A 25,733-nucleotide genomic window follows, 5' to 3' on the forward strand; every position below is an offset into this window, starting at 1 on the left:
CTTAATACTCCAGGTTTGTGAAGTTTGTGCATCGCTTATATTAAATTTTAGTAAGTGCATACCCTTTTTCAGTCCCGAGGCTATGCACTTAAATCAAATGTACAGTATTAGCATATGGAGACTGAGAGAAGCAATGGGTTTGTGGTAATACGATATCTTTAACTGGACCAGAAGTACAGTTGGAAGAGATAGACATGCTTTTGGATACAAAATGCCCTTCCTCAGTTCTTGATCCATTTTGTGCCTGGAAGCTTAGCAAATCTCTCCTCCAACTACGCAGTCGTCAGTTCAATACATGATATCGCCCCCTTCAAAACATTTTTTCTTTCTCATATATTTCCTGGTCCATCACAACTACATCAGTCCAATCCCACGACGCTGCAGATTGTCAGCCGAGTGCCTAAAAGGTCATTTGTGCATGAAAATGCCTAATATCCCCAGTAACAGCGTGTGGAGATTAGGTCCCTGATCCAAAATCTGTTGCAATAAATGAAAACGAACACCGTCCTGTGTTTTTGCACATGGCCCTATAATTCAGGCCTTTGGAAATTTATCCCGCAGTTCCTTAATGTGGGAATTTTGTATTTGTAAGAGGGAAATAAAGCTGCATCTTTCCTAACAGGGTCCTACGAAAAGAAAAAGGCAGCAGAAAGCTATTGGAATACAGCACAATTTGAAATAATGCTGGAGGGGGGTTTGCATACAGCCTTGCATATGCAAACAGCAGCGTCCGCTGTCTCCTGGACATGCTGGCAGAGGACTTTTAAGTTGAAATATTTACGTGAATCAGACATCTGGGTCTTGGGGGCGGAGGGACAGCTGCAGCACAAACAGTTTAAACTCCGAAGTGTCTCTGTGGCTTGGCTTTCTCCCGTTATTATTTCAGGATTGCAGCGTGAGCACAACTCTGCGAACATATGAACCGACCGTAAGTAGTGGGGTCTTTTGTATTTGTCTATCAAAATGGGGGGGGTTGCAATGGGTGCTCCAGCTGAGGAAGTGGATGACTTCCTATTATTTAACACTTTGAAATGCTGCTGTTGGACCGGATCTGGCCTAAGCCTGGTCAGAAATAGCCATTTTTGATGCTTTCCACAAAATGCCTGTAAGGAGAGTTTACAGTCTACTTCTCTGTCGTGTAGCTGAAGCTGTTGGGATCGACTGAAATAAAAGTAGAAGCATGAATAGTCGGTAAAGCAGAGAGTTGGAGATGCAGTGTTGTTTTTAAACTGCATGAAAGTGTAACTTGCTCTCTTGCTATGGGCGTGTATGAATAGGTCTGTTGTAAATGGATGGGGCAGGGACCCAGGACCGCACGCTGCTTATTGTCTCTTCTGCTCCTTTGTCAGGTTGGGTCAGTTCGTCTAGTACAGATAAAGCATAATAGCACCCATAAAAGTCCCCGAGCTTAAATCAATACGCATTTATACTCATTTATACCACGGCAGCATGTATACTAAGGAGGGCAACATTTATTTTCCTGTCCCTAGAGGCAGACAGAAGGTTTTATATTTGGAGCAGCTCATCTTTCATTGGCCTTCTCCTCTAGATGACCCACTAATGTACCCTTTGCCCTTATGCCTGGAAAGGAGGCATGGTCTTTCAAAAGTGATAAGGTCAACTGTATTTAAAGTGTTGGCTGAATACACTTGCCTAGTCCTTGCAAGCATTTGTGAAGCTCCTGTTACTGTAATATTTAGATGTTATGTATGAGGGCTAGATGTGAGAGCGAGCATTTGTCAATGGACTGATAACCCAAATAACTTCAGCAGTGGAAACAGACTTCACTCCCCATCACTAGGAATATTCATAGAAAATTCGGGTTGGGAGGGACGCCAGGAGGTCATCGTTCTTAGCTGTTTTGGAGAGGAAAGTGTCTCTGGCAGGATGTTAGCCTGAAGCAATAGGGAAGAAGTTTGCCTTCCTCTGAGGTTTTCAGTAAGTCCATTATCTGACACCTAAATGAGCTGTGACCTATTCCAGTTGGGCAACATCCATTCTGGCGTGATCTGTTTCTTTTTGGAAAAGATCAGAGCGAGTGAGAAAGTAGAACACGTTCTAAAATTAAATAAATGCCCATTAGGTTGCATGGGTTTGGGTTGTAGCCATGTTGGTCTAAGGACATAGGCAGACAAGGTTCCTTGGGTGAATTTGATATCTTTTATTAGACCAACCCAAATGGTCAGAGAATAGTTATTAAGCAAGCTTTCGGGTTCAAAAACCCTGTGCTTTCATTTGCTGCACAAGCATGTGTTAGCAAGAAATAACCCATCTGTTCTTGGGGATCTGTGTGTCATCTTCATGACGGCACCTCCCATTAAAAGCAACTAAAGTTTTGTACGTGAACTATCCGACTATCTGTGGGCAAGCTGGTTTTTAAAAATGTTAGAGATTAAATTGGCAAAGCCTGGACTTGCAATCAAGGTGGAGATGTGCAATGTTAAACCAGAAAGACTGTATTCCAGACTGTAGCTTCAAGTTACATTTGTAGAAACAGTGGATTTCTGTTTGGACTCGAATAAATGAGTAATGTTATAAACGTTGCTAACAGTAAAGCACTATGCACAGAATAGGCTAAAACAATCAGGCATTTCATCAGACTTTAAAGTGGAAATTCTGCTGCCAGAGTTTTTGGGACTTGCTGATGAATTGCATCAGACCGGGTGGACATTTTTTCCATCTGTAATCCTAACACAGACGGAAAAATGAATCCGCTGTACATTGATGGAGCTCTTGCAGAACAGACGAGAGCCACTTTGCAACGTGTCGGCTGCTCTATATTGTAAAAATGCTTCCTTTAAATATAACACCTGGTTGTGCTTGCAGCTGTAGCAGAAACAACCTGGCATGTGCCATCTAGCATGTAACACAAAACGATACCAAAAAAGGCACAGCAGTGTTAAATTATACTTGAGCTGCTTCCCTTTGCTTGTTGTGGGGCCAGATTTACCAGTGGCTTGGGCATTTCCAAACTACTCACTGCAGCACCCACATCTTAGACACCTGGGCCCAGACTTGAAAAGGGACCTAGTTGAGGCAATGCTGTGAATCATCTTGTATAAAATACAGGCACATGTGCCCACGGGTATAATTCAAAAACCCCAGTTAGATGTCCTAAATCCCAGAGGTGTATGTAGGAGTTTCGGCAGCCTGGGCAGGAGTGGGGGGTACCAAGGGCTGACCTCCTAAAAATGGACCGGTGCGGGGCTCTGCAAGAGGCACCCGAGTTGTGCTATTGCTAAATCCCGATGCCTTGAACGGAGTGACTTGAACACCTTGGGGTTGGGATTCAGCACAGATGCTGCAACGCGGTGAGGGATGCAGGGACCCACGCATAGGAAACCCACGGGTGCATGTCTTAAATTTTGTCTGAAATAGGCACTTCTGTTCAGGCAGGATGCCCTACCTGACCCCCTTCACACAAAGCCATGGACTTGCATTGCCGCCAGGTGAGGGGAAGCCCACCATGTCCCCAGTACCATTACTGGTTAGAGCTCGCATGCAGGAGATGGGAGGCCCAGCTCAGCCGGGATCCAAACGTAACCCAGTGATGGGGGCCCTCCCCTATGGAGAAGTGAGCCCATGTTTCAGATCCCTGCTCCTGGGACTGTTTATACATTTTGCATTAAATAACCATTGGATAAAATGAATAAATGGCACTAGGTCTGCTCTTCTGCTTGTACGGGATCAGTGATCGCTTTGCATGGAGTACAGTACTTTCCCTCGTTCCACCGCCGTGTGAAAAATCCCTCTGTCAAAAGATAGTCAACAAATAAAATAAATGTGCCGGCCCCAGCAATGTTAAGACCGTGACGTTGCTCTTAGTTTTGAATGCACATGCTTCTGAGTACTGTAGTATTACCAGATTTTCTGTCTGATGATTTCCTTAGGGTTTAAGACTTTGAAGAGTTGGTTAGTGTTAGGAAATCCTGAGCAAACTGTAAAAGCTGGAGCTACAGCCATTATATTTCAGAAAGCAAATTAACTTCCTTCAAAACGCTCCCCTGAGTCACAATTAGAGAACCATTTATCGGTTTAAAATTGTGAAGCAAAGCATGATGGGGAGATTACTGTACAACTGGTGAATGTGCAGCGTCCAGAACGAGTCTAGACACGGCCAGGGCTGTGTTAGGTGCCGGGCGAACTGCAGAAGACACGAGCCGGTCTCACGCACCTGCGTGGTTTTTAAAGTTTTCAAAAGCAGCAGCATTTTTTTTTTAAATAGTGACTATTGGAAATAGCTGTACATAAAGTATTTATAACAAATCACAAATAAGGCAATGATAGACACAGGACTGACACATGTGGGAGACGAAACATCTACGTTCTCATTTGTGCAGACATTTTAATAACAGGAGCTTCCAATCCATAACAGTTATGCCGTCCATATACATGCCAGAGGAGATTAGTTTTCTCTGTTTAACGATAACTCTGCTTATTTATGGCATGCAGACAATCAATGTGCTCCCTGCATTGCTTACTGTGTCATTGCTGCGGGACAAATAACTCTCTGCTCCAATAAATGCAATACAGTACTGGCCTCAAACACAACTGTGGACTCCCTTTTCTTTCAAATGGGTAAAGGATATCATAGATTGGTGTTCGTTCTGCCCAACTTTTATATATGACAAACGGGAAAGCAGCTTGTTTCCCTCTTCATCGGTTCAATCCAACTTGCTGCGAAGATTCGGATTGCTAATACAGCTGTCCTGTGTATCGAGTGGACATCAATTTAATGATCCTCTCCATGAGAAAAGCACATCAAAAGGGAAACTCAGAAGGCTTCCCTTTCTCCCACACCTGCTAATACCCCTCGGCATCTGTTTGAGCTATATTTTTTTATTATCGCACTAGGCATACCCAAGTTACAGAGCGAGATCAAATGCAGTCATGTGAATTTGTGCTACTATTGCTGCCTCCTGCTCCACTTCTTTTAGGTCTAACCAGCCAAATCTCCAGGGAGAGCTGGTTCTCCTCTCAATTTATACCAGTGCAACTCCACCAGCTTTGGGAGAATTCATAGAAAAGTAGGACTGGCAGGGACCCCAGGAGGTCATCTAGTCCAACCCCTGCTCCAGGCAGGATCATCCCGGTCTAAAACATCCCAGACAAATGTTTGTCTAACCAGCATTCAAATACTCCTCATTTACTCAGCTGAGATCAGAACTAGGTCTCCAATCTGGCCTTCCTTCGCAGGGGCTCTGGAGTGACCACCTTTTGCCTTCGTTGTGATCAGATTTTGCTTGTATTCTGGGCAACCACCTGGAACGATCTCCCCGCAACCACAGAAGGAGAGGATAAATCTGATGAAGCACAAATTCTTATTGTGGATGTATTTGTCTGGCAAGCCATTTTATTTTAATCCCTCTCTCAGGGTAGAATCAAGCACGGCCAATATGTGCTCGTTTTTGGATGGACAGTTTGGGGGAAACTAGACTGGGCTGCCAGCAAGTTGCAAATACAACCTTTTCTCTTGCACAGTTTTGATGCCCTGTCTTCGCTACATTTCTGAATTGCCCTTTTTCTTTAGGAAAAAGCTGTTGCTTCGATGCATGCAAATAAACCCTAGTAAAATGTAGTTGTTGGGTTAGCAGTTGATTGAAGCACGGACCAGAACAACTGAGGGGAAGGTTGCGTGTTGCGAGGGAGGACAAGCGTTTCATTGCCTATGATTCCCCTACTCAATAAGTCATTGGGAACACTTGGAAATCTGAATGGGGGCACTGAAATCAGCCAGTGGTGCTCATGCTCAGCCACACTTGGTGCTATCTCCTGGCTAATCCATGAACCTCCCTGGTCTTCACTGAAGCACCCTAAAAATTGCCATTCTGCATAGGGGCATCGTTTGCTTTTTGCTGCTGTCAGGTCCCCGTTTTGGAGTGCCAGCGTCTCGCCCTCTCCTCCCTGTCCTCCTCGGGTCTTGTTTTTGGCTGATGGATATATCCCTTCTTGAGCCTTTGCCTTTCTGAATCCCAGAAGATTGTGCTCCTACCACACAGGACTGGAAAAGGACCGTCTGGGACATCAAGTTCAGTTCCTTGCGCTGGCAGGGAGCCACCCAATGGATGTTGACTCCAGGGGAGTCTCAAGGACTCTGTCCCCCATGCCACGAGTCACAAAACACCCCCAACAGGCTGCAAAAAAAAAAAAGACTGAAACTATCAGGCTACAGTGTGCACGGGAGAGATCAACAGCGCTGTCAGCACCTCAGGCCCCTGCAGTGCCAGGGAAAGTCAAGCGGCACATGCCTAGATGTTCCTAGAAGTTAACTATGTCCCGTACTACAGAAGAAGGCGGAAGGCGTTGGTGCTGGTGTCACGTGCCACCACTCTTCAGGCATGCCAAATCCCACTGCCCTCTCCCATTCGGGACCAGGTACAATATGTAAGGACAACCCTGGGCTGAAGCCACAGACTCGGGGAGACTCCTAACACGAACGCCGCATACTTGAGACTGGCTCCTTCCCCTGGCACATGGGGACAGCAGATACATCATGTGCTAGATCGCCTCTCAGCTACAGGGGCAGGCAGCTCTGCAGGGCAGTATGAAGGGGGCACGGTCGCATCCTTCCCACTCTCTTTGGACCCCTGTAGCATATTCGGAGACTGCCTTTGTGCCTAGCATTGCCCTGGCATTACATCTGAAGCCGACTCCATCACGTGCACTGCTTTCTTCCTTCCTATATATAGCTGCAGATTAACCAGAATTGGTCTCAGTACTGCTTCTTCCCATGTGCTCTTCGCTATGTACAGGAAATGTTTTTCATTATTTATCTTAGCCACATGGGAGAGCTCCTTTTTACTGTCTCTGTTGGGATCATTAAGGCATCGCTAAGCATTTTGCTTCCTTTCATTTTGAAAGAGAGTCCTGGACATTAAAGCTGCCGATAAACCTTTTGAAAAGCGTGCAATTACACCGGGCTTACATTCTTGTCCCATTTTAGTATGTGCAGGAGAACTAGGTCAGGCGCACACCCATTCTGACTGCACGCTTCCTGCTTACTCATGGTTCCCAGCATCATTCTGCATGGGAGCATCTTTGTGGATTTAGAGGGACGCCGTCACCTGAAAAATAAGTAATTTGGGGTTTTATGTAGGCCACCTAGTTTACGCTCAAGATTAGTAAGATTGGAAAAATGTAAAATACCTGATTCACTCTGTACTATTTGTGATTGCTTCCTTTTTCGCTGATCCCAACCAACAAGCCTGATGAAATTGGACTAGCTGCCTGGTTATATGGTCTTCAGGCCCTTTTAATGCTTCTGCTGTCATGCCAAAGCACAATGCGCCCATGTGTGTTGTTAAGCATCAGAGGAAAAGGTTTAGAATATTAATGAAAATTAATGAAAATTACTCATTTTAATTCATGAGGATGTTTCCATTAATACTAGATTTTGTAAACCTAATGATATAAGCTACCGGTTTGTAGTAGCAACTATTGGTGTTGTTGCCGTTGTTGTTTTAATAGAAATCTAAATGATCAAGTGTGTATGGGGATAGGAACTAAGGATTTAATATCTCCATAAAAACAGGAGGTATTACTGCCAAGCATGCCCTGTTCCTTTTTTTTCTTTAATTAGTTTATCTATTCATGGTAGTGTTGGGGTGGTGTTGTAGCCATGATGACCCAGGAAACATGTGAAAGGCAAGGATTTTTGTGGGAGGGATATAGGCAAGCTTTCAAAGACAAGGTATGCTTCCTCAGGTCCAGTACTGTACCTAGACTCTTGGCAGCTCCGGGCAAACTTTTAGCATCGAGCCCCGCTTCATCAGAGATAATGATAATAATATTCGGACAACGGAAAAAAAAAATTACCATTTTCGGGACCCCTTTCCATCCAGGCAGTCACCCAGTTCACCCATGCCTGTGTCTGGATCTGCTCAGATCACAGAGTACTGGAAAGCTTATCTGTAGCCCTCCAATAAAAGAGATCACCCACAAAAATCCTTGCCTCTTTACATATTCATAGCATGACAATACAAACTTTTTTGCTGGCCGTTTATCATGAATATACTCATTAAGGGTTTTTCATTGCAACATCCTATATAAACTATTTACTTAGCTCAGTACCGAGACCCATTTGCCCCCTCCAGTGTCTGCATGGGAGAACTGTGGGTGGTGGTCCCTGGCATCGCAGAGAGCCCTTCCCTGCAGAGCAGAGTAGGAGAGACACGTAACCGTCTTCCCACTTCTGAACGCACAACAGCAAAGATCCACGCTGCGGGTCCTGTCCTTGTTGAGAATCGTGTAGGGGAAAAAATATCGGCCCGTTTGATGATTTTTTTAATCTTTACCCGACACTTGGGATGCTGTGCCAAATAAAGCTGCGTCCGTTTAAAAACAGCAGGTCCATGTTCCCCGCAGAGCTGCCCTTGTACCATCTCACAACCTCGTTCCTCAATAAATCACAGCAGATCCCCTTGCACCTTCCAACCTTGTTACCAGCCTGGTTTTTTTCACGGTGTTGGATTCATTCTTTAATATTGTAAGACTTTTTTTCTGTTGCCTGTTTCTTGTGCCTGAATGTTCCCAACCAAACGAAACACAATGTTGGGAGACAGACCTGACTTTTCATTTTGACTCTGGCCTGGACTTAGTCGTGAAAGTCAGGCTTGTTTTCCCAAAGCGGTAACCACATTTTGGAGGCTCACCTTGACACCCAGGGCCTTTTTTTGTTTGTTTTTTGGTTTTTTCCAGAAGTGCTCAGCGCCCAAGAATAGAGTTGAAGTCAGTGGGACTTGTAGGCCTCCTGAAAATCAAAGCCTCCACCCAAGCCATTTGAAGCTGGGCACTCAAATTCAATGTCTAATTTAAAAAAAAAAAAAAGATGTCCTTATTCTTTGCCTTCGTTTTCTCTCATTTAAAAACATTCTGCAACAGCACTTTACAAGGTTGTTAATGAACTAATCCTCTAAATATCTGTAAAAAGCTTTGAAGATGAAAAGTGTAAATTATTATTGTATGTTCCTTACCACCAAGGTAAGGACGAAGGTAGCTCACCTTGATCTTAGGCATGAAAGGGAGTCAGGACCTTAATGAGCTGGACAGGTTTGAATATAGCCTTTTTATGTGGTCTTAAGAATCCGTTTCCATATAGGATTGCATTAATTGTAATGAGATTGTCACATTAAATGACTGGTTACTAGGCTTTGCTGTGCTGCCCAAATGTAATCGTGGTCTACAGCGCTGACTCTTACACCTGTTTATGTTTAATGTACCAAAGCTGGGATTCAGCCATGCCCGTGAGGTGGTGACAGAAGGGGATTGCTTTGCCGTAGTGGAAGCACCAGTTAGCATTATTCATAGCAAACCTGATTTTCAGGAGGGTTGATTACTCTTAATTGCAATGGGAAAAACCAGGCCCAGTGCCCATAAAAGCCCCAGGATCGAGGGGTATGCGTCTCCTGCTGTCTCCGGGGCTTTCTCTGTCCCGTGCCTTTCACCAGTGCTGCATCATTAAGCAGAAAAATTGAGTAACAAAAGTGTCAAAGCCAGTTGCTTATGAAAGTACATTCAGCAGCTTAAGTTGTAATATCTGGGTCAGATTCAATTTCATTATAGCTTCTAGCTGTGTGGTAACATCCTTTTCTTTTATAACGTGCCTTTATGAATAAAGTCTCTGATTCACCTTGCTCGAGGGAGATTCTGCGTGGCTCCGAGGTCTCTGTAGCATACATATACAGTAGATAACACGGGCCAAAACAGATGGAAAGAGCATTGCTTGACTTTGATCATGGAAATTCAGACCATAGAAATTAAGGGCTGGAAGGGACCTTGAAAGATCATTGAGTCCAACTCCCCCGCTCTGAGCAGGAATACTGCTGAGATCAAATGATCCCGGCAAGGTATGTTTGATCACGTTTTTTTCTAAAACTATTCAAAAAGAAAAACGTGGCTAAATTAGCGTGTTTTAGAAAAGAATCAATTGTCTGACGTGTTCATGTTAATTAGGAATGCAGCACTTGCACTTCCAGTAAGGACAGTCTTAACACTCTGGATTGCTCATTGTGGCCATTAGCCTTGGCACGACATGACTGAAAAACTCCCTGATGACTATTTATTGCTTTATTATCTAACATTCTTTATTCACCTTTTCTGTAGCCTTGTAAATGTTATGTCAGACTTTACAGAACCTGGAGCTGGATTCAAACAAAAATTATATGTGGAATAATTATTCTGGCACCGGAAGTTGTGCAAACTCCATTAGCAAGGCCGTGGGCATAGGGGGGAAGGAAGGAGGTATTGGAAGGAGCAAAGGGTAAACTAAAACACGAAGTAAAGAGATTGTTTCATCTTTGGGGCTTTGCATGGATGAAGGTGCCAGCAAAGAAGAGGGCAAAACAGCTGAAGACTGTAAGAGCAATGTAGAAAGGAGAGAGGAAAAGGGAGAACTTTAAAGGGGTTGGACTGCCTGATGTGCGAAGGTTTAAAGGAACTTAGCCGTGGGAACTTGGGGATGGATGATTTAACACCATGTGACATTGCGAGGAAATAATTTTAGGAAGGGAGAGAATCTCTTCAATGGCACTCTCTGTTTCATGATGGAAGCTACAGGAGGGTTTTAAAGTATTTTGGGGGGACACCATGCTTATAGGAGGGAGAGTTTGAAGCTATTGAGACTTTCCAACACTGGATCTCCAGGTGTCTCTCCTCCTCTGCCATGCAGCCCTAGAGCCTGTACTCCCCCAGTGCCTTTCTTCCCTACAGTGACTGATTTGGGGGCATTCATCCAGGCTGGGCACCAGCGTGGAGAAGACACGTCAGACTAGGGGAAAGGCAGGGAGCAGGAAGCTCACACTGGTAGGAATGGGATAAGAGATGTCTGGCAGTGAAAGGGAACTTGGTTAAGGAAGGGGATGCAGAAGTAGAGAGAGTTGGGACCCTGGCCAACGATCAAAAAAGGTTAATCAAAAGATAGCAAGTTTAGAGTAGGTTCAGGACAAGCTGCCTAACTTCTACAACAGCACATCTACCAGGGAAGGTCATGGAGACACCACCCATGTAAGATCTGAAATACCGGATGAAAGGATATATATCTGCTCTGGGGGACTCATCCGAAGAGCTCTGAAGACACTGAGAAGATTCCCATGGGCTTCCATGAGCTCTAGATCCACCCATAGGTAGAGATGAGTTGAACTGAAGTCTGAGGTTTCTTCTGACACTAATGTGATTCTCTCTTATAGTACCTCTCTGAGGAAACGCGGTCAGCTTGCGTCACGGAGATCCAGCATGAATATTAACTGTGCTGGGGGCACCAGCCGGCCAAGCAGTCAGGAGTGCAGTCACCCTGCAGAAAGCATCACCATTCCAGTCCACGAGCTACAGGAAAGTAGCCTGACCCTAGGCAGCCAAAGTCCTAGCACTTTTGCAGGTCCCAGGAATGATGGTAAGGATGATGAGTGCATTGACTTTATAACTTTTAACTTGGAGAGTGTTGGTTTTGCAAGGCCTTTGTTTTCTGAACAAATCCAGAAGGCAAACTGGGTTTTTAAAAGCCATGTTTTCTAAATGTCCTCCACTCTGGGGTATACAAAATGCATATCTTTTTCCTTTAAGAGCGCAAATAACTGACCATGTGCATATTAGCCAGGCTAGTATGAGAGATAGAAGGACTGTGCCAAGGTCTTACAGTGTTGACAAGATCTCCTCTTCAAATCCAACAGGAGATTCACTAGATTTCACCAAAGGAGCCCCCAACCTTTGTTGTCTGCCTACGTGTCCAGTGTAATATATTTATGAATACAACCCTCATTAAAATGAGCACTCCCTGTCTCAGTTAATGCTTATAATAAAATGGACCAGAGGCTGTAAGATGCCATGTGCTCTCAACACCAAACTTGACTTCACTTAGTGCTGAGGGTATTCAGCCTCTCACAAAGTCAGCCCCATATTTTGCATGTGTCCCCAAATATTTCTTACTAGTGGCAAATATTTCCGCTCTAATTATTTGTTTCTCCAAGCCTTTATACTCTCGCTGAACAAGCGCGTGTCTCTCAGGAAGGAAATGGCATGTACGTGTAGTGTATCTCAGTGTAGAAACAGCCTTGATCATTGCCAAACCTATTCTGTACCATTCTTAACAAACGCCTCCCTTGTGTAACGCCTTTCCTTACAAGGCTGGGTCTAGGACATATAATGTTCCCTGGGAACAGTCATATGAGGGTCCTTTTATGGTCCACAAGACCATAAAAACTGTCCTCTTAATCACTGAACTGTCCTCTCCACTCCCCCCACCACTGAAGAATTCACTAGTGCCGGCTACTGGATTTATGCTGTGCCTTTCCCTTTCATGCCATGAGAGAGCAGCTGAACGAGACCTGTGCAAGAGACTGCCCTTTCTCAGCATGCGCTATCCCCAGTAACATCTCAAACCATCCTCAAATGTGCATGGTATAATTCGGCTCCACCTCTCTTGTTAAACCAACAGCGGTCTGTGTTGGTTCCTCTGAATGACTGTTAAAGATGGGATCCAGCTGATATATTTCCTCCTATCCCCCTTCTAATTTCTTCAGTCTCTGATTCTGTTCACTTAAGCAATGTGAAATGGAGTTGGACTGAGGGCTCTGGGAAGCTTGGATCTGAATCCAACAGAATCAGGCGCAATGAAGTTACAGTTCAGTGTTAAATTACATAGGGTGCATCTACACGTTCATCAAGGCGCCTTTGCTACTGTGCATTAAGTTTAGTACCTCTAATGTGAGGTACTAGATAAAGGTGCAATAGCTGTGCTAACACGCAGTAGCAAAGGTGGACTTTTTGTGGTGCTTAATGCACAGTAAACTAATTCTACTGCGCATTAGCATGGTTTTTGCCGTGACACGCTAATGCGCAGTAGAACAGCCCACTGCGTGTTAAGGCATCTCATGTAGACGCACCCACAGTGTATTGCCAGGTGTTTTTCCATACTTGGACTTTCTTTTGAACCACCACCATGTCCATCTAGACCAGCATCTCCTACTTCCCACCTGCCCCAAAATGTTCCTACTGAATTGTCACGTTTAAGATTCAGGGAGGCTATCCAGCAAATAAGGTTTCACTGTCACAATATTTGTTTGTCTCTGTTTGGTGTAAATGCAGATTTCAAGTATGTGTCTCACCCAGCAAGTCTCCAGGTCAGTAACCTGTTAGCCACTCCTGAGGACGCAAGTGGCTCTAATTTCCAGGACGGCAGTAAAAGACAGCCAGAGCATTTCACTTCCCAAGAATGGTACGGGAGCGGCACTGCAGGCTCCAACAATTTACAGATGCAGGCTCCAGAAAAAGTGACTCTAGTTGTAGATGGCACTCGATTTGTTGTGAATCCACAGATTTTCACAGCTCATCCAGACACCATGCTGGGAAGGTAGGTGATTTTGATAACTTTCAAGAGGTTTCAAATGGTTTTGGCCCTTTCTGCAAGGGAACTGAACTTCATAGCTTGTGCTCTGATCCTAAGCAGGACCAAGCTGGCTCAGAGCTGACATGGACGTTGGCTGGGAGACGCATAGATAGATGAGGAGGAAGACTAGTAAGCAGTTGACAGTGGTTTTCTATCTGAACCAACGCTGAAGCAGCATCCAGGGGTGCTGTGCAACCAGAGCTTTGGTTTTTGGATAAGATAGCAGAGCGTCTAGAATCACACGATAGGAGAAGACGATTAGGGACATCTAGTCGACCCCCTGCACTGCTGTAGGATTTGCTGTTCTTGAACCATCCCAGACAGATGCATATCCAGCTGCCACTTGCATTCTCCTCCATTGGAAGTTTTCACACTTGCAGCCACCAAAAACTATACGGATCATATGCAGCTCTTCATAATTGCAGCTGTGCACACTCTTACCCCTTGGTAAATGAAAGCAAAACTTATGGTAGCCCCTCCCCTCCCCTGAAGTGCTGTGGTTTAGCTTTCATTTAGTGGGGAGTAAGAGCAAGCACGTGGACAATGACTGCCAAGCTGCTGACAAACTAAGGCCTTGTCCTTCATATGACCTATGCAAGAGAGGAAGGCCAAAAAGCCCCACAGTCCAAACCAATCTGATCAATGGGAAAAAACATCTTGACCATAGCCTCTAGCCAGGCCATCAGCAACACACCCCCGTCTTAGATGTGGCTAACATCCCAGTGCTTTGGGTGGAGGTGGAAAACCCCCCATGGGGTGGGCAGGGAGAGAAAAAGTTCTTCCTAGCCCCAACTGGTGAACAGCAAAAGTCCTGAAGTATGGGATTACCAGCCATCGCCTGCACTATAAGAGCTATAGCTGTGCCCCGATGAGGGCTTGGATTATGGCTTTATTGAATGCACTTGTACATATTTTGTGTATCTATATTCCAGAATGTTTGGACCAGGAAGAGAATATAACTTCACGCGGCCAAATGAAAAGGGAGAATATGAAATTGCAGAAGGAATTAGCTCCACAGTGTTTCATACAGTCCTGGTGAGGAGACATTTCTAGCAGTAGAAACATCCCTTTGTAATGCTTGCAAAGCAGAGCTTCCTTCCCATTCACTCGTTTCAAAAATCTTATGTTGTGATTACAGCTGATCATTTCCTCTCTCTCACATGAATCAACGTGGACTCTTTTTGCTTCTTGTGTTGGCACCTCGCTTGACACCATTTGCGCTTCTCGGCTCTGCTCTCACCCCGTTTCTGCCTACGTAAATGGCATGAAGAATTCTTTTTAATGTGGCAAAACTGCTTCATTCACTGTTTTTCTCGTAGCTTAGGATGTTGCGCATGAGCACTGGCCGACAGAACAAGAAATAGACTTTTCTAAACCATTTCTAAACACCATCTTCTTCCTTCATTTATTTGCAGGATTACTACAAAACTGGAACCATTAACTGTCCAGATGGAATATCTATCCCTGATCTCAGAGACACTTGTGATTACCTCTGTATCAACTTTGACTTTAACACAATCAAATGTCAAGACCTCAGTAAGTGAGAGCTCTGTCCGGTGGGGCTTGGACCTGAAATGTGCTGAGCAGCAGTCTGGCCCTGACTGGGCAAAGCTTGTTATGAAGTGTTGCATGTTAAGCATATGATCAGTCCCATTTACTCCCCTGGGACTATTTGCATGCTTAAAGCTAAGCCTGTTCTTAATTGCTTTGCTGAACCAGGGACAAAGCTTTAATGTCCTGCAGAACCCAAGCTCTTAGTCTTTGCAGTGTTCCCGACTCAAAGAAAAACTGGAACGACTGCAGAGTTGACATGCTGAAAGGCTATTGCTGGAAGTGATGCACCGATTAAGTTAACATTAAGAATTCATAATAATCCATTATGCATTTTACTGCATTGACTGGATCTGGGCTCTTAAAAATGTTCCTTGTAATGATCTTAACCTTTCCATTTCATCCAAGTTAAAGCTCATCTTATTTTTATTTTGGCTAACGCTGCCAGTTGGAGGACAGAGGCAGGTTGTTAAGGAAGTGATCAGAGGTGCCTATGGCCTTTGGATGGGCACTCTTGTTGTAGATATAGCATATAGTTAAGTACATGATCAATGAAATAGCAAGGGGGGACTAGAGAGAAGGAAGGGGAACTTGCAGCTTCCATTCTTTGATTTCCTAGTGACTTGTTTTGTGAGCATGGACAAGCCACTTGGTCCAGACTTCTCAAGCGCAGGTGCTGCAAAGGAAGTTCCTGCTGCGCGGGTGGTATTCTGCTACCCTTTGTGCACTTCCGTGCCAGTTTTCCTGATGCAGAGGTGGTGTTTTTCACACTTACATTTTGTGATTCTTTTATTCTCCCATTACTCATTCCTTCTGGACACAGAAGCGTACTACAGGGTTGCACCTACGCTCTGGCCAGGCAGGTATGTGGCTACGTACGCACACGCAAGGTACATGTGCAAATCACTGGGTTGTAGATGGTCGAGAGGAGGACGAAAGAGGTTCCTCCTCTGTTTTAGTTCCTGTAGCAGGATGCTTAGGGTAGTTGCCCAGGAAGCAGGACTCAGCACAGTGCTCTGGCTCCCATGCCACAGGTCAGATATTACCTGGGCCCTTCTCCAGTGCTGTGTTTGAAGTTGGACCCCTGGGGAACCAAGAAAGGGAGATATTTGGGGCCAGGAGGAAGGGAACAGGCTAAAGAGGGCTGTGATTCATGGTGCTCTGACTGGAAACAGACTCTAGGTTCCAGCCTGAGCCCTTGCTTCTCATTGAGGCAGAAACTCCCCCTACACTGCTTTCCATCCGTTTCCCCCAATTAGTATTAAATGCAAGTGGCCATGGCTTGCCATCCAGAGGAAGGGACTTGACTGATGCCTCACCTGTGCCCTGGTGGTTTGAGCACTGTGCTGAGAAACTGGAGGGCTCCAACTTCAAGCCCCCTCTGTATAAGAAGGGCCTACAACCTGAGTTTCCTGCTTCTTGGGCAAGGACCCTAAGACCATCCCCGTGGCTTCTTGCCACAAGATGTGATGGAGGCAAATACTATGGCTAGGTCCAAAAAGGGACTGGATACATTCATGGATAACAGATCTATTGATGGTTATTGTACAGAATGGTTAGAGATGTTTCCTCTGACTTTGCTAAGCCAATAAATGGTGGATGCCAGAGCGGGTATTGAAATGGAGGATAGCTCACTCTACAGATACCTGGTTTGGTGCTCTCCCTGTATAGCCTCCACTTCTGCCAGTGTCAAAGACAGGAGACTGGGCTAGATAAACCCTTGGCCTGATGCAGTGTGGCTGTTCTTAGGACTTGCACCTAGATACGTGTGTGTGTGTAGTCACGTACCTGCCTGGCCAGTGCATAACTTGGTGCACGTGCCTCGTACACACGCTCACACATCCACATGGCAGGAGTAACAGGATCACAAGCAGTGGTTGTCATAAACACCACTAACACAGCTGGGTAAGTGCCATTTCGGGGCACCAAAGGTAACAGAAGTCTGTCCTAGCTGTGCTGAGTAGGTATATTTATAAGTGGCCTAAATATTCATTGCCACCAGGGGATTAGAGAGTTGTGCACGCCCAGGACCTGTGGCAATTAGGCTAGCAGCTCTTGGGCTCCTAAATAGAAATTTTCACTAAGAGCCTCATATTTCTGACACACAATGTTGATTCCCACCCCTTCCCCACCCCAGCCCCCCATTTGCAGTTTCAGATCTGCAAAATGAGGAAAATATTTACTTTGCAGGCAGTTTCTGAGGCTGGATTCACTCATGTTCATTGGGTGTTTAAGAGCATCACGCAAAGTGCTTGGGAAGTGGTTCTCCAACTCTTTGGACTCGTGCTCCCCTCCACAGCTTTTGTGAATGTAGTGGCACCCCATTTTTAAAAAAAACTAATTTATACATGACAGTGCTCACTGCTTGCAGAGGAATTGAGCATTAGAAGTATGGGACTGGCCAGGCAGGGACAAGCCTGAGGTTGCATTTATCTGCTTATCTCCTCACACCTCGCTTACTTCCTCACACATCCCAACACCCTTCAAAGGATCCATGGCACCCTGGTTGAGAACCATGGTGCTAGAGGAAGGCAAGTGTTTTAAGATGCATCTGAGACCTGCCAAAGCACAGGTCCCATTTTAGCTTGGCAGCATCAGCTTGGCATAAAACATAAATAAGTTACTAAGTTCTTCTAGCTCTGTGAAGGATTTTGATTTGACTTGCCTCCATCTAGGTGCTTTGTTGCATGAACTCTCCAATGATGGTGCTCACAAGCAGTTTGATAGCTGCCTGGAAGAGTTAATTCTGCCTATCATGGTGGACAGTGCCAAGAAAGGAGAACGTGAATGCCATATTGTAGTATTGACAGATGAAGACACCGTGGACTGGGATGAAGATCACCCACCTCCAATGGGAGAAGAATATTCACAAAGTAAGAACAGGCAATTGGTTCCTAAAACCATGTGCTGCGTTAGGAGAAAGACTGTTGCCAATGAATGGCATTCTCAAGAGCTTTCTGTGATGAAGGGGGAAGGAGGTTTCCCTGCATGTGGGTTTGTTTTAGATGAGAAACTGCATATTGAAAACACAGCAGCGGCCTCATCTTCAGAAATGCAAACATGGGTATCTCCCACTAAAGTCAGCTGGAGCAGTGTGGGTGGGTAGGTGTCCCAGATCAGCAGTTTCCAGTCTTTTTGTACACCCAAACCCAAGTACTAGGGCTGCATGAAGAATCAGGGTACCAATTTAAAGGTCTGAATCGATTCAAAGGCTGGAGAACTCCCTTCTTGTCAGCACAGAGGCAGAAAACGATCTTGGAGTCATTACTGACTCCAAGATGAACATGAGCTGACAATGTGAGGATGGTCAGGAAGGCTAACCGTACCTTGTTGTGCATCCACAGATGCATCTTGAGCAGGTCCAAGGAGGTGATCCTCCCCCTCTATGCGACACTGGTCAGGCCGCAGTTGGAGTACTGCGTCCAGTTCTGGGCGCTGCACTTCAGGAAGGATGTGGACAGCATGGAGAGGATCCAGAGGAGGGCCACCCGCATGATCAGGGGCTGCAGGGCAGGCCCTATGAGGAGAGGCTGAGGGACCTGAACCTGTTCAGCCTCCACAAGAGAAGACTGAGAGGGATCTGGTGGCTGTTTACAAACTAACCAAGGGGGACCAGCAGGCATTGGGGGTGGGGGGGAGTCCCTGTTCCCCCGAGCACTACCGGGACTAATGAGGAATAACAGCCATAAATTGATGGAGAGTAGATTCAGACTGGACATCAGGAGGCACTACTCCACGGTCAGGGCGGCTAGGATCTGGAACCAACTTCCAAGAGAAGTGGTGCTGGCTCCTACCCTGGGGGTCTTTAAGAGGAGGCTGGATGAACACCTTGCCGGGGTCGTTTGACCCCAGTACTCTTGCCTGCCATGGCAGGGGGTCGGACTTGATGATCTGCTCAGGTCCCTTCCGACCCGACCAACTATGAAACAAAGCTCTCCGAATCTTTTCTGAAAGATCCCTGCAGTCCCCGGTGGCTGCAGCAGGGGGCTGCAGCTGACTCCGAGCTGGTAAGTACTGGGGCAGGAGAGCGGGGTCTGGGAAAGGGGGGGCACCATGGGGGGACCCCTGCCAGCTCCCCCGACCCCTGCCCGCATCAAATCGGGACAGTGATTCGAATCACCAAATCTAATCACTGTCCCCCAAATCAGCCGAATCAGAATCCAAAGCAAATACTAGCTGCTTTGCACAGGCCTACCAAGTACCGTAGTTGAATTTCTGTGGGGCTTGAAACCCCTTCTGGAGGGACAATGCAAAGACTTGGAACCACATTGGGGTTTTTTTAAGCTGCCTAATTCTTTCTGTTGACGTTTCGGTAGCTGAGGAAGTGGATTGCTGTGAAGTCAGATATTTTATGCAAAAATTATGTCAACTGATTTTCAAGCCTTCTTTTTCATTAATATCCAGTCATGCTGCTGGCATGATGTAAAGCTTGGGGGAAGAAAATAATGTTTCCTCTTCTTCCAATGCAATGATATATATCCCTTGTCTAAGCAAAGCTTTGGTCAGTGTTAATTGGAGTTTTGCCTGTGAAAGGACTGCACAACTGTGCTCATAAATGTATTGGAATAAGAGCTTCCTTCCTTACCTATGCATCTTACACTTGCTTAGCATGCTTCAGCTCCCACGGAAATCAGCACCTCATGGATCAGTCTCTTCCGCTGAGTGCTTATAATCTTTTGTCAGTGGCATCATAGCCTGATACCACGGAAATGGCTGCTCCGGCTCAGACTGAGAATCACAACTGAACGTTAAGCAGCCTCCGCTGTGCACAGCAGATGGGCTGTGAGGGAAAAAGAGAAAGCATTTGGTTAAAAATAACATAACTCTAATATTTGGCAACACTGAGGAGGAGTGATTATTAAAACCATGCATAGGGATCTTGGCTTAAACCAAACTACAGTATATCTGGGGATTTTTCACAGTGGAAGGCAGAGTCCCTCAACTATGAAGCTGCATCATGTAAGCTTATCTTACACACTGGGGGGGTAAAACCAATGGTAAAGCAATCACACACGCACAGTAACTTGCATTATTTTATTCATTTGCTTTGCTCTCCTCAACCTTTCAGCCCAAAGAGTAAGTAATATATATATATATATATATATGTGTGTGTGTGCGTGTGTGATAAACCCATCCAGTGCTAGATGGGTACTAGTTACATGACTTTCCACTTAACCTGTACAACTATTCTCAGACCCATTTTCCCCAAATTATGTAACCTGTATTACTACTTACATCAGAGAAGCCAAAAATCCTTGATGAGGTATGTTCGTAGGTAATAAAAACCAATTCTGAAAAGCTAAGGCCAACATTGTCAGCACCCAGATTGCTAGGAGTTGCCAGAGGCTGAATATTTCAACAGGTAACGAATGCTGAGTGCTAGAAAGTGATGCATTTCTTATACTGAATTATCCGTTTTCTTTCTCAAGTCCTTTACAGTTCCAAGCTGTACAGATTCTTCAAGTACATTGAAAACCGTGACGTTGCAAAGGCCGTGTTAAAAGAGCGTGGGCTGAAAAATATTCGAATTGGCATCGAAGGTAAAAACAAATCCTAAACAAAGCAAATGCAAACAATCCAGCAAATGCCCTCAGACCCCAGCCCCCTTGCTGGGAACGCGCTGTCTGTGGGAACTTAGTCTGTGCGGTAAGCCTGGCTCATGTCCCACCGTGACTACATATGGAATATGAGCCTGTGTCTACAGAGCGCTGGAGGTGGGCTCTCGCCCTGCCAGAAGTCTTGCAGGGACTCTCTGTGGTCCGTAGGGTGGCAGCACTGCTCAGAAAGGTGGATTTTGACAAGCTGATTATGTTTCAGGTTATCCCACATGTAAAGAGAAGGTGAAGAGGAGGCCAGGAGGCCGCTCAGAAGTTATCTACAACTATGTGCAGCGCCCGTTCATCCAGATGTCTTGGGAAAAGGAAGAAGGAAAGAGCCGCCACGTCGACTTCCAGTGCGTGAGAAGCAAGTCCCTAACGAACCTGGTTGCTGTGGGTGACGATGTTTCTGAAGACCAGGAAATTTTATTGCATCACCCACCCCAGGTGGACGAACTGGATAGGTTAAATGCACCTTTCTCTCACGTGGCTGCTAATGATCTTCCTGATTAGTACTGGCTCAGGGTCAAGTCCCCTTCCAGTTGTTCTCTGGCATCTGGGGACTCCTCAGCTTCATTTCATCCCAGGATGTGGAACATGCCACCTTGCAAGGTGCTTCCTCCTTATAATTGCTTATATTATGGTGTACTATGACAACTATGTGAATAACGAGCTATGTTCCCTCAGTCAAAAGGCAGGATTGCAAACAATGTCTCCTTGAAAGGGAAGAGATGGTGTTCTTTCCTCCACTGCTGACAGCTTTGGGAGTACCTACAGAGAGAGATGGAGGTTGAATCTTCACCTAGACCTGTGAAAGAAGAACAGAAGCACTAGAAGCCTCTTGTTTGGAGAGAGGCAATTCCATGAATATTAAAAAGCTGTTTCAATTTTAGATGCTTCCCACTGCTATAATGATAATCAGTTGCAAGGGGACCAAACATCAGAGCAAGACAGATTCCACCCTTCCGTACAACAAGTACAAATATAGCACATTTGTGACTGACTGTATAACACTGTGTACTCCCAACAGGTTTTGCATCCAGTATGTATACTACTGTACTTGAGAATGATGGAGCTACTGTTCCAAGAGGCCTACAGATGTTCACCTGCAACTGCTCACTTACAGTTCTCCTTAAGACAGAATCACTTCTTTATTAAGAGAAGACTTTATTTCTGTTGACCTCAACAAGAGTAGCAGATTTCAGAGAGTGGAAATAAAGCTCAATGATGTTTTACCAAAGGAGTGAATGTCACTAAGTTGCCTATCAGAGATATCTTTGCACCCTAGAGAGCTATAGAGTCTTCCCGAATCCCATTAAGAAAAAAAAGCAGAGAAGGCAACTCCTCAAACAGCCGTGCGGACAGTAACGTGAGTCTACAATCAGTTGCATCAGGCTCGTGCACCAACCTCAGATGTATGTTCAGCGGGGATCTTGAAGGCAACGTGGACTCCCCATGAGCAGCTGATGCTGGAATTTGGGCTGCTTTGTAGCTTGCAGGACTGGCGACTTCCCTCCAGTTTGAAAGCAATGGCATGACTTTATTCTGTCTGACCTGTAAAGGATGTAGGGTAGAATAACATTAGCAGATCTGGTATTACTACAGTAAGAACAGCCTGGTAGAGAGTAACTGTGCACCTGGGGAAAATAGTATAAATACCTTCTCCTGCCTTTGGCTCATTGTAGTAGGTTGTGTTTGAGGCCCAGACCATGTTGAATCCAGGAGTGTATCCGCACACAGATAGCCAAGCTAGGTTTCAACTAGCAGGCATGGGTTCCAGATGTGACTTGACCATAGCAGCCCATAATTCACCAGGGGCCAGTTTGCCTGGCTTCTCACCAGGGTAATTCAGCATGGAGGCAAGGGCTGCCATAGTTTTCCTGCTAGGTTATGCTGCAATCAGTTCAGACATTTTCCATGTTCACAATAGCTGTAGCCCCCATTCTGGTGCAAAGGCAACACGGGCTCTTCATTTCCTCTTGTAAAAGGAGCAAAAAAAAAGTGCAGTTCTGCTCCTGCACAAATTGCACCTGCAGCCAGTTGGGATGGAAACTCGAGCACTGCGGCTGTTCCATTTCTGTGTTTATAGATGGAGGAAGGGGTCTCAAAATCAGCCCTGTAAAACCCAACTAAGCACCTGTTTTCAGCAATGCTGCTTCTCCACTCCCCGTGAGTGGGAAACAGGCATTCTTCCAAGCAGCCTTTCATTATTTTCTACCTGTAAACTAGGCTCTTACCAAAGACATTTTTTTGCTGCTATAGGAATGTTTTTTCTTTCCTCACATATGTAAAAGTGACAATAAATAATAAATATCTTACAGACTTGTGAATGCTGCTGTAGGCCAAAAAAAAAAAAAGACAGAACCTGCTAATGGCTCTAGTTTCCATTTGTATCCGAGTTTAACCATCCCTAAAATAGCTTCCTTTCCACAGAGGTTTGTTCCTGGTTTCAGAAGCGCAACAAATCATTTCCTCTTCCTATAAGTGCCTGTGAGAAGCAGATTTTCAAGCATTGGAGGTAAAAGGAATGGAGGAGCTCAGATGCCATTAGACACTTTTGAAAATCTGCTTCTAAAACCTCTCAGAGCAGGACAAAGAAGTGTCCTTAAGCATTTGCAGGCAGATGATACACACCCCACGCTTTCCATTATTTCTGTTTCTTTGTATTGTATTGGAAGACTCTACATGGAACGGCAATCTTCCTGGCTTAAGGCCAGTTTGGATCCCTTCCTTATACTGGTGACACAAGTAGACCTTGTGGGATGATTACTCACCAACATATGGGACTTGCAAGCTGCCCATGAGCATTATGTTACGTATTTATTACTGCATCACTTTAGATGTTTAATTAATGTATAATATTGAGTAGCTGGCTTGATATTTGAGTTTACATTTCTTTATATGTTAAGGGCCTGAACCTGCAGGACACTGAATACCCCTAAAGTCCCCTTGTCCACTGCAAGGCTTCAGGTGCTGCTCGGTGTCTTGTGCTGTCACCAACATCAGAGCACGGGCCTTGAGCTTCTCATAGCATTGGGTATTTGGGGAGTTGAGGGCACCCAGCACCTCGTGTGAACCCTTTAACAGCTCATACAGTCAGATCTTGGATGCACTGAGGACACGTTCAGTGAAAAAATAGTTTACATCCACCACCTTACTAACCCCCCCCAAAAGTAGTTTTATCTAGTTTTGTAGCTAATTAAAGATGACTGGGATTTTTTATTACTATTATTATTATTCTAGAGCAAACTCAACTGAAGATTTTTAAATATCTCCATTCACTTTTTTTTTTTTTTACTGTTATCCATCATTCAGGTACATGGCAATGGTCTTATGTTACTTTTTACTTAGTTTGATGTTACTTGTGGTGTTTACAAGACCCTACAGTTGTATGGTTTCACTTCTATAATAAAGTGTTAAAATGTAATGCAGCTTGCATTTTCTTTATTGAACAGAAAGAGCGCTGTAAAGGATGGTGACTGACAGCTGTTCAAATGTTGCAGCTAAGAGGGATTCCTGTTTCATTTTCTGATCCTTTCTGTACATATTCCAGTGCCACAGCTCTGGTCTTATGCTTCCTTCCTGGCACGTCTCTCTCCCAGAGACATTAGGCTGGACAGCTCCAAGAAAAGGTTGTTCCAGCTATGCACCGAGCTGGGTAAAAATCATTTGAGACAAGGAGCAACAGGTTTCTCACAATATTTCCACAGAACAGGAAAAGTGACATTCACACACACTGCTCTTTTCACCTAAATCCAGAGATAGCCCTAGGCACTACGATGATTAGAGGACCCACAAATAGATGAAGGCCACAGTCTGTTGGTCATTGTGTTCATGTAACAAGGATGAGGTTCCTTTCTCCAAGTGAGTTATCAAATACTCAACAAGAGTTAGATGAGTATGTGATGCTCACAGAAAGATGCAAGAATAGCAACAGTCAACATTTCTGGAGCAATGTGAAAGAGAAGCCTGAAGAGCTTCAAAAAGCTTGAAGATCCAATTTTAAGTTCTCCTCCTCCCTTCAGGTTAGAAAAACGTACCTATATTCATCTATGATCTAAAAAATGCCACAGAACTCAAAGCGAACACAGCACCAGTATGTTTAGCACTCAGTTATGAACCAGGCTCTCAAGAAAGCTTTACTGTTTCATAGCACCTTCTGGCTGAAGTTCACAAAATACTCAATACCGGCCTACACGGAGCTCAGCTGATGTTAATCAAACCGCTCCAATGGGAAAGCTCTGATCTGCTAGTTGGCATTAGGGAAGTCAAACACTTGTGCTCTGTCTCTGTGCCAAAGACTGGCTCAGACACATTCCTAAGTGTAGGCTAAAGAGGAACTAAGAGGTAAAGTTGATGCTAGTTATGGAAACTTCTGCAAGGAAAGGTCAACCACTGAAAGTCTCATTGAAAGGTTTTGATAAAAGAATTTGGAGTCTAACTACTTGCTAATATTAAAAAACTGGCAAGTAGCAGGAGTGAGTAGCTCTCAGCCACAGCTGGACCTGCATCCTGGTGAGTGAAAGGGGCAGAGGGAGCTCTGATTTTCCATGATAAAAAAACCCAAAATTATAGGTATTTAGACTGTATTATAGTGATTGAGGCAGTGGTAGGCTTCCAAACTGCTTTAAAACTGTATCAATAAAACATTGTGTTCAACTGATGCATGCATACATCCCCCTCCCATATCTATATATCTATCTATATAGATATAGATAGATATATATAGGTATCAGTTGAACACAATATTTTATTGATATAGTTACAACATCAATATATATGACGTTTCATTTTAATTGTGGATTTTGGAGGTTTTGATCAGAGAATTTGCCATTTTTAAACAGAGAAAACCAGGATCCCAGCTCGGAGTAACGCTGCTCAGATGGTAGGAGCTGGCAGTGCTCTGCTGCAATAAGCAGAGCTATGTTGATTTGTGCCAGCTGGAGAGAGAGCCCAGAATCTAGAACTCAGTAACACTATATTATTTCTCAAAGCAGCCACAAGACTTTACTTTCCCCCCACCTCTCCCCTACAAGCCTTCAAGCAAGGTTTGTTACAAGCATCAGATTGTGCCCTCATACAGGGACAGCAGCTGCAAACTGCCAAGATCAAGAAATGACATATTCATGCAATACAGCCTTTAGCTAAAGAGGGTAAAGCAGAAATACTGTTGATCCTCTGCCCAGGGCTATCCACAAGCATGCGCT

At 44.9% G+C, this 25,733-nt stretch overlaps 1 protein-coding gene across 1 annotated transcript; it reads left to right on the forward strand.

Moving 5' to 3' along the window:
• Positions 1-804: 804 nt before the first annotated feature.
• On the forward strand, positions 805-23,953 carry KCTD20 (potassium channel tetramerization domain containing 20). The gene is made up of 8 exons (XM_006266200.4): positions 805-928; positions 11,184-11,386; positions 13,078-13,342; positions 14,311-14,413; positions 14,794-14,914; positions 17,605-17,802; positions 20,359-20,469; positions 20,747-23,953. Exons 1-8 carry the CDS (start codon positions 918-920, stop codon positions 21,037-21,039), a joined length of 1,305 nt encoding a protein of 434 aa, XP_006266262.2. The 5' UTR covers positions 805-917; the 3' UTR covers positions 21,040-23,953.
• The last annotated feature ends 1,780 nt before the right edge of the window (positions 23,954-25,733 follow it).

This window comes from Alligator mississippiensis, chromosome 14 (genome assembly GCF_030867095.1).
Source record: "Alligator mississippiensis isolate rAllMis1 chromosome 14, rAllMis1, whole genome shotgun sequence".
NCBI lineage: Eukaryota > Metazoa > Chordata > Crocodylia > Alligatoridae > Alligator > Alligator mississippiensis.

Coding starts and splice junctions, on each gene's coding strand:
- KCTD20 (XM_006266200.4), top strand. Junction 14,414..14,793: donor CAGTGTTTCATACAGTCCTG/GTGAGGAGACAT, acceptor ATTTATTTGCAG/GATTACTACAAAACTGGAAC. Junction 17,803..20,358: donor GGGAGAAGAATATTCACAAA/GTAAGAACAGGC, acceptor TTCTTTCTCAAG/TCCTTTACAGTTCCAAGCTG.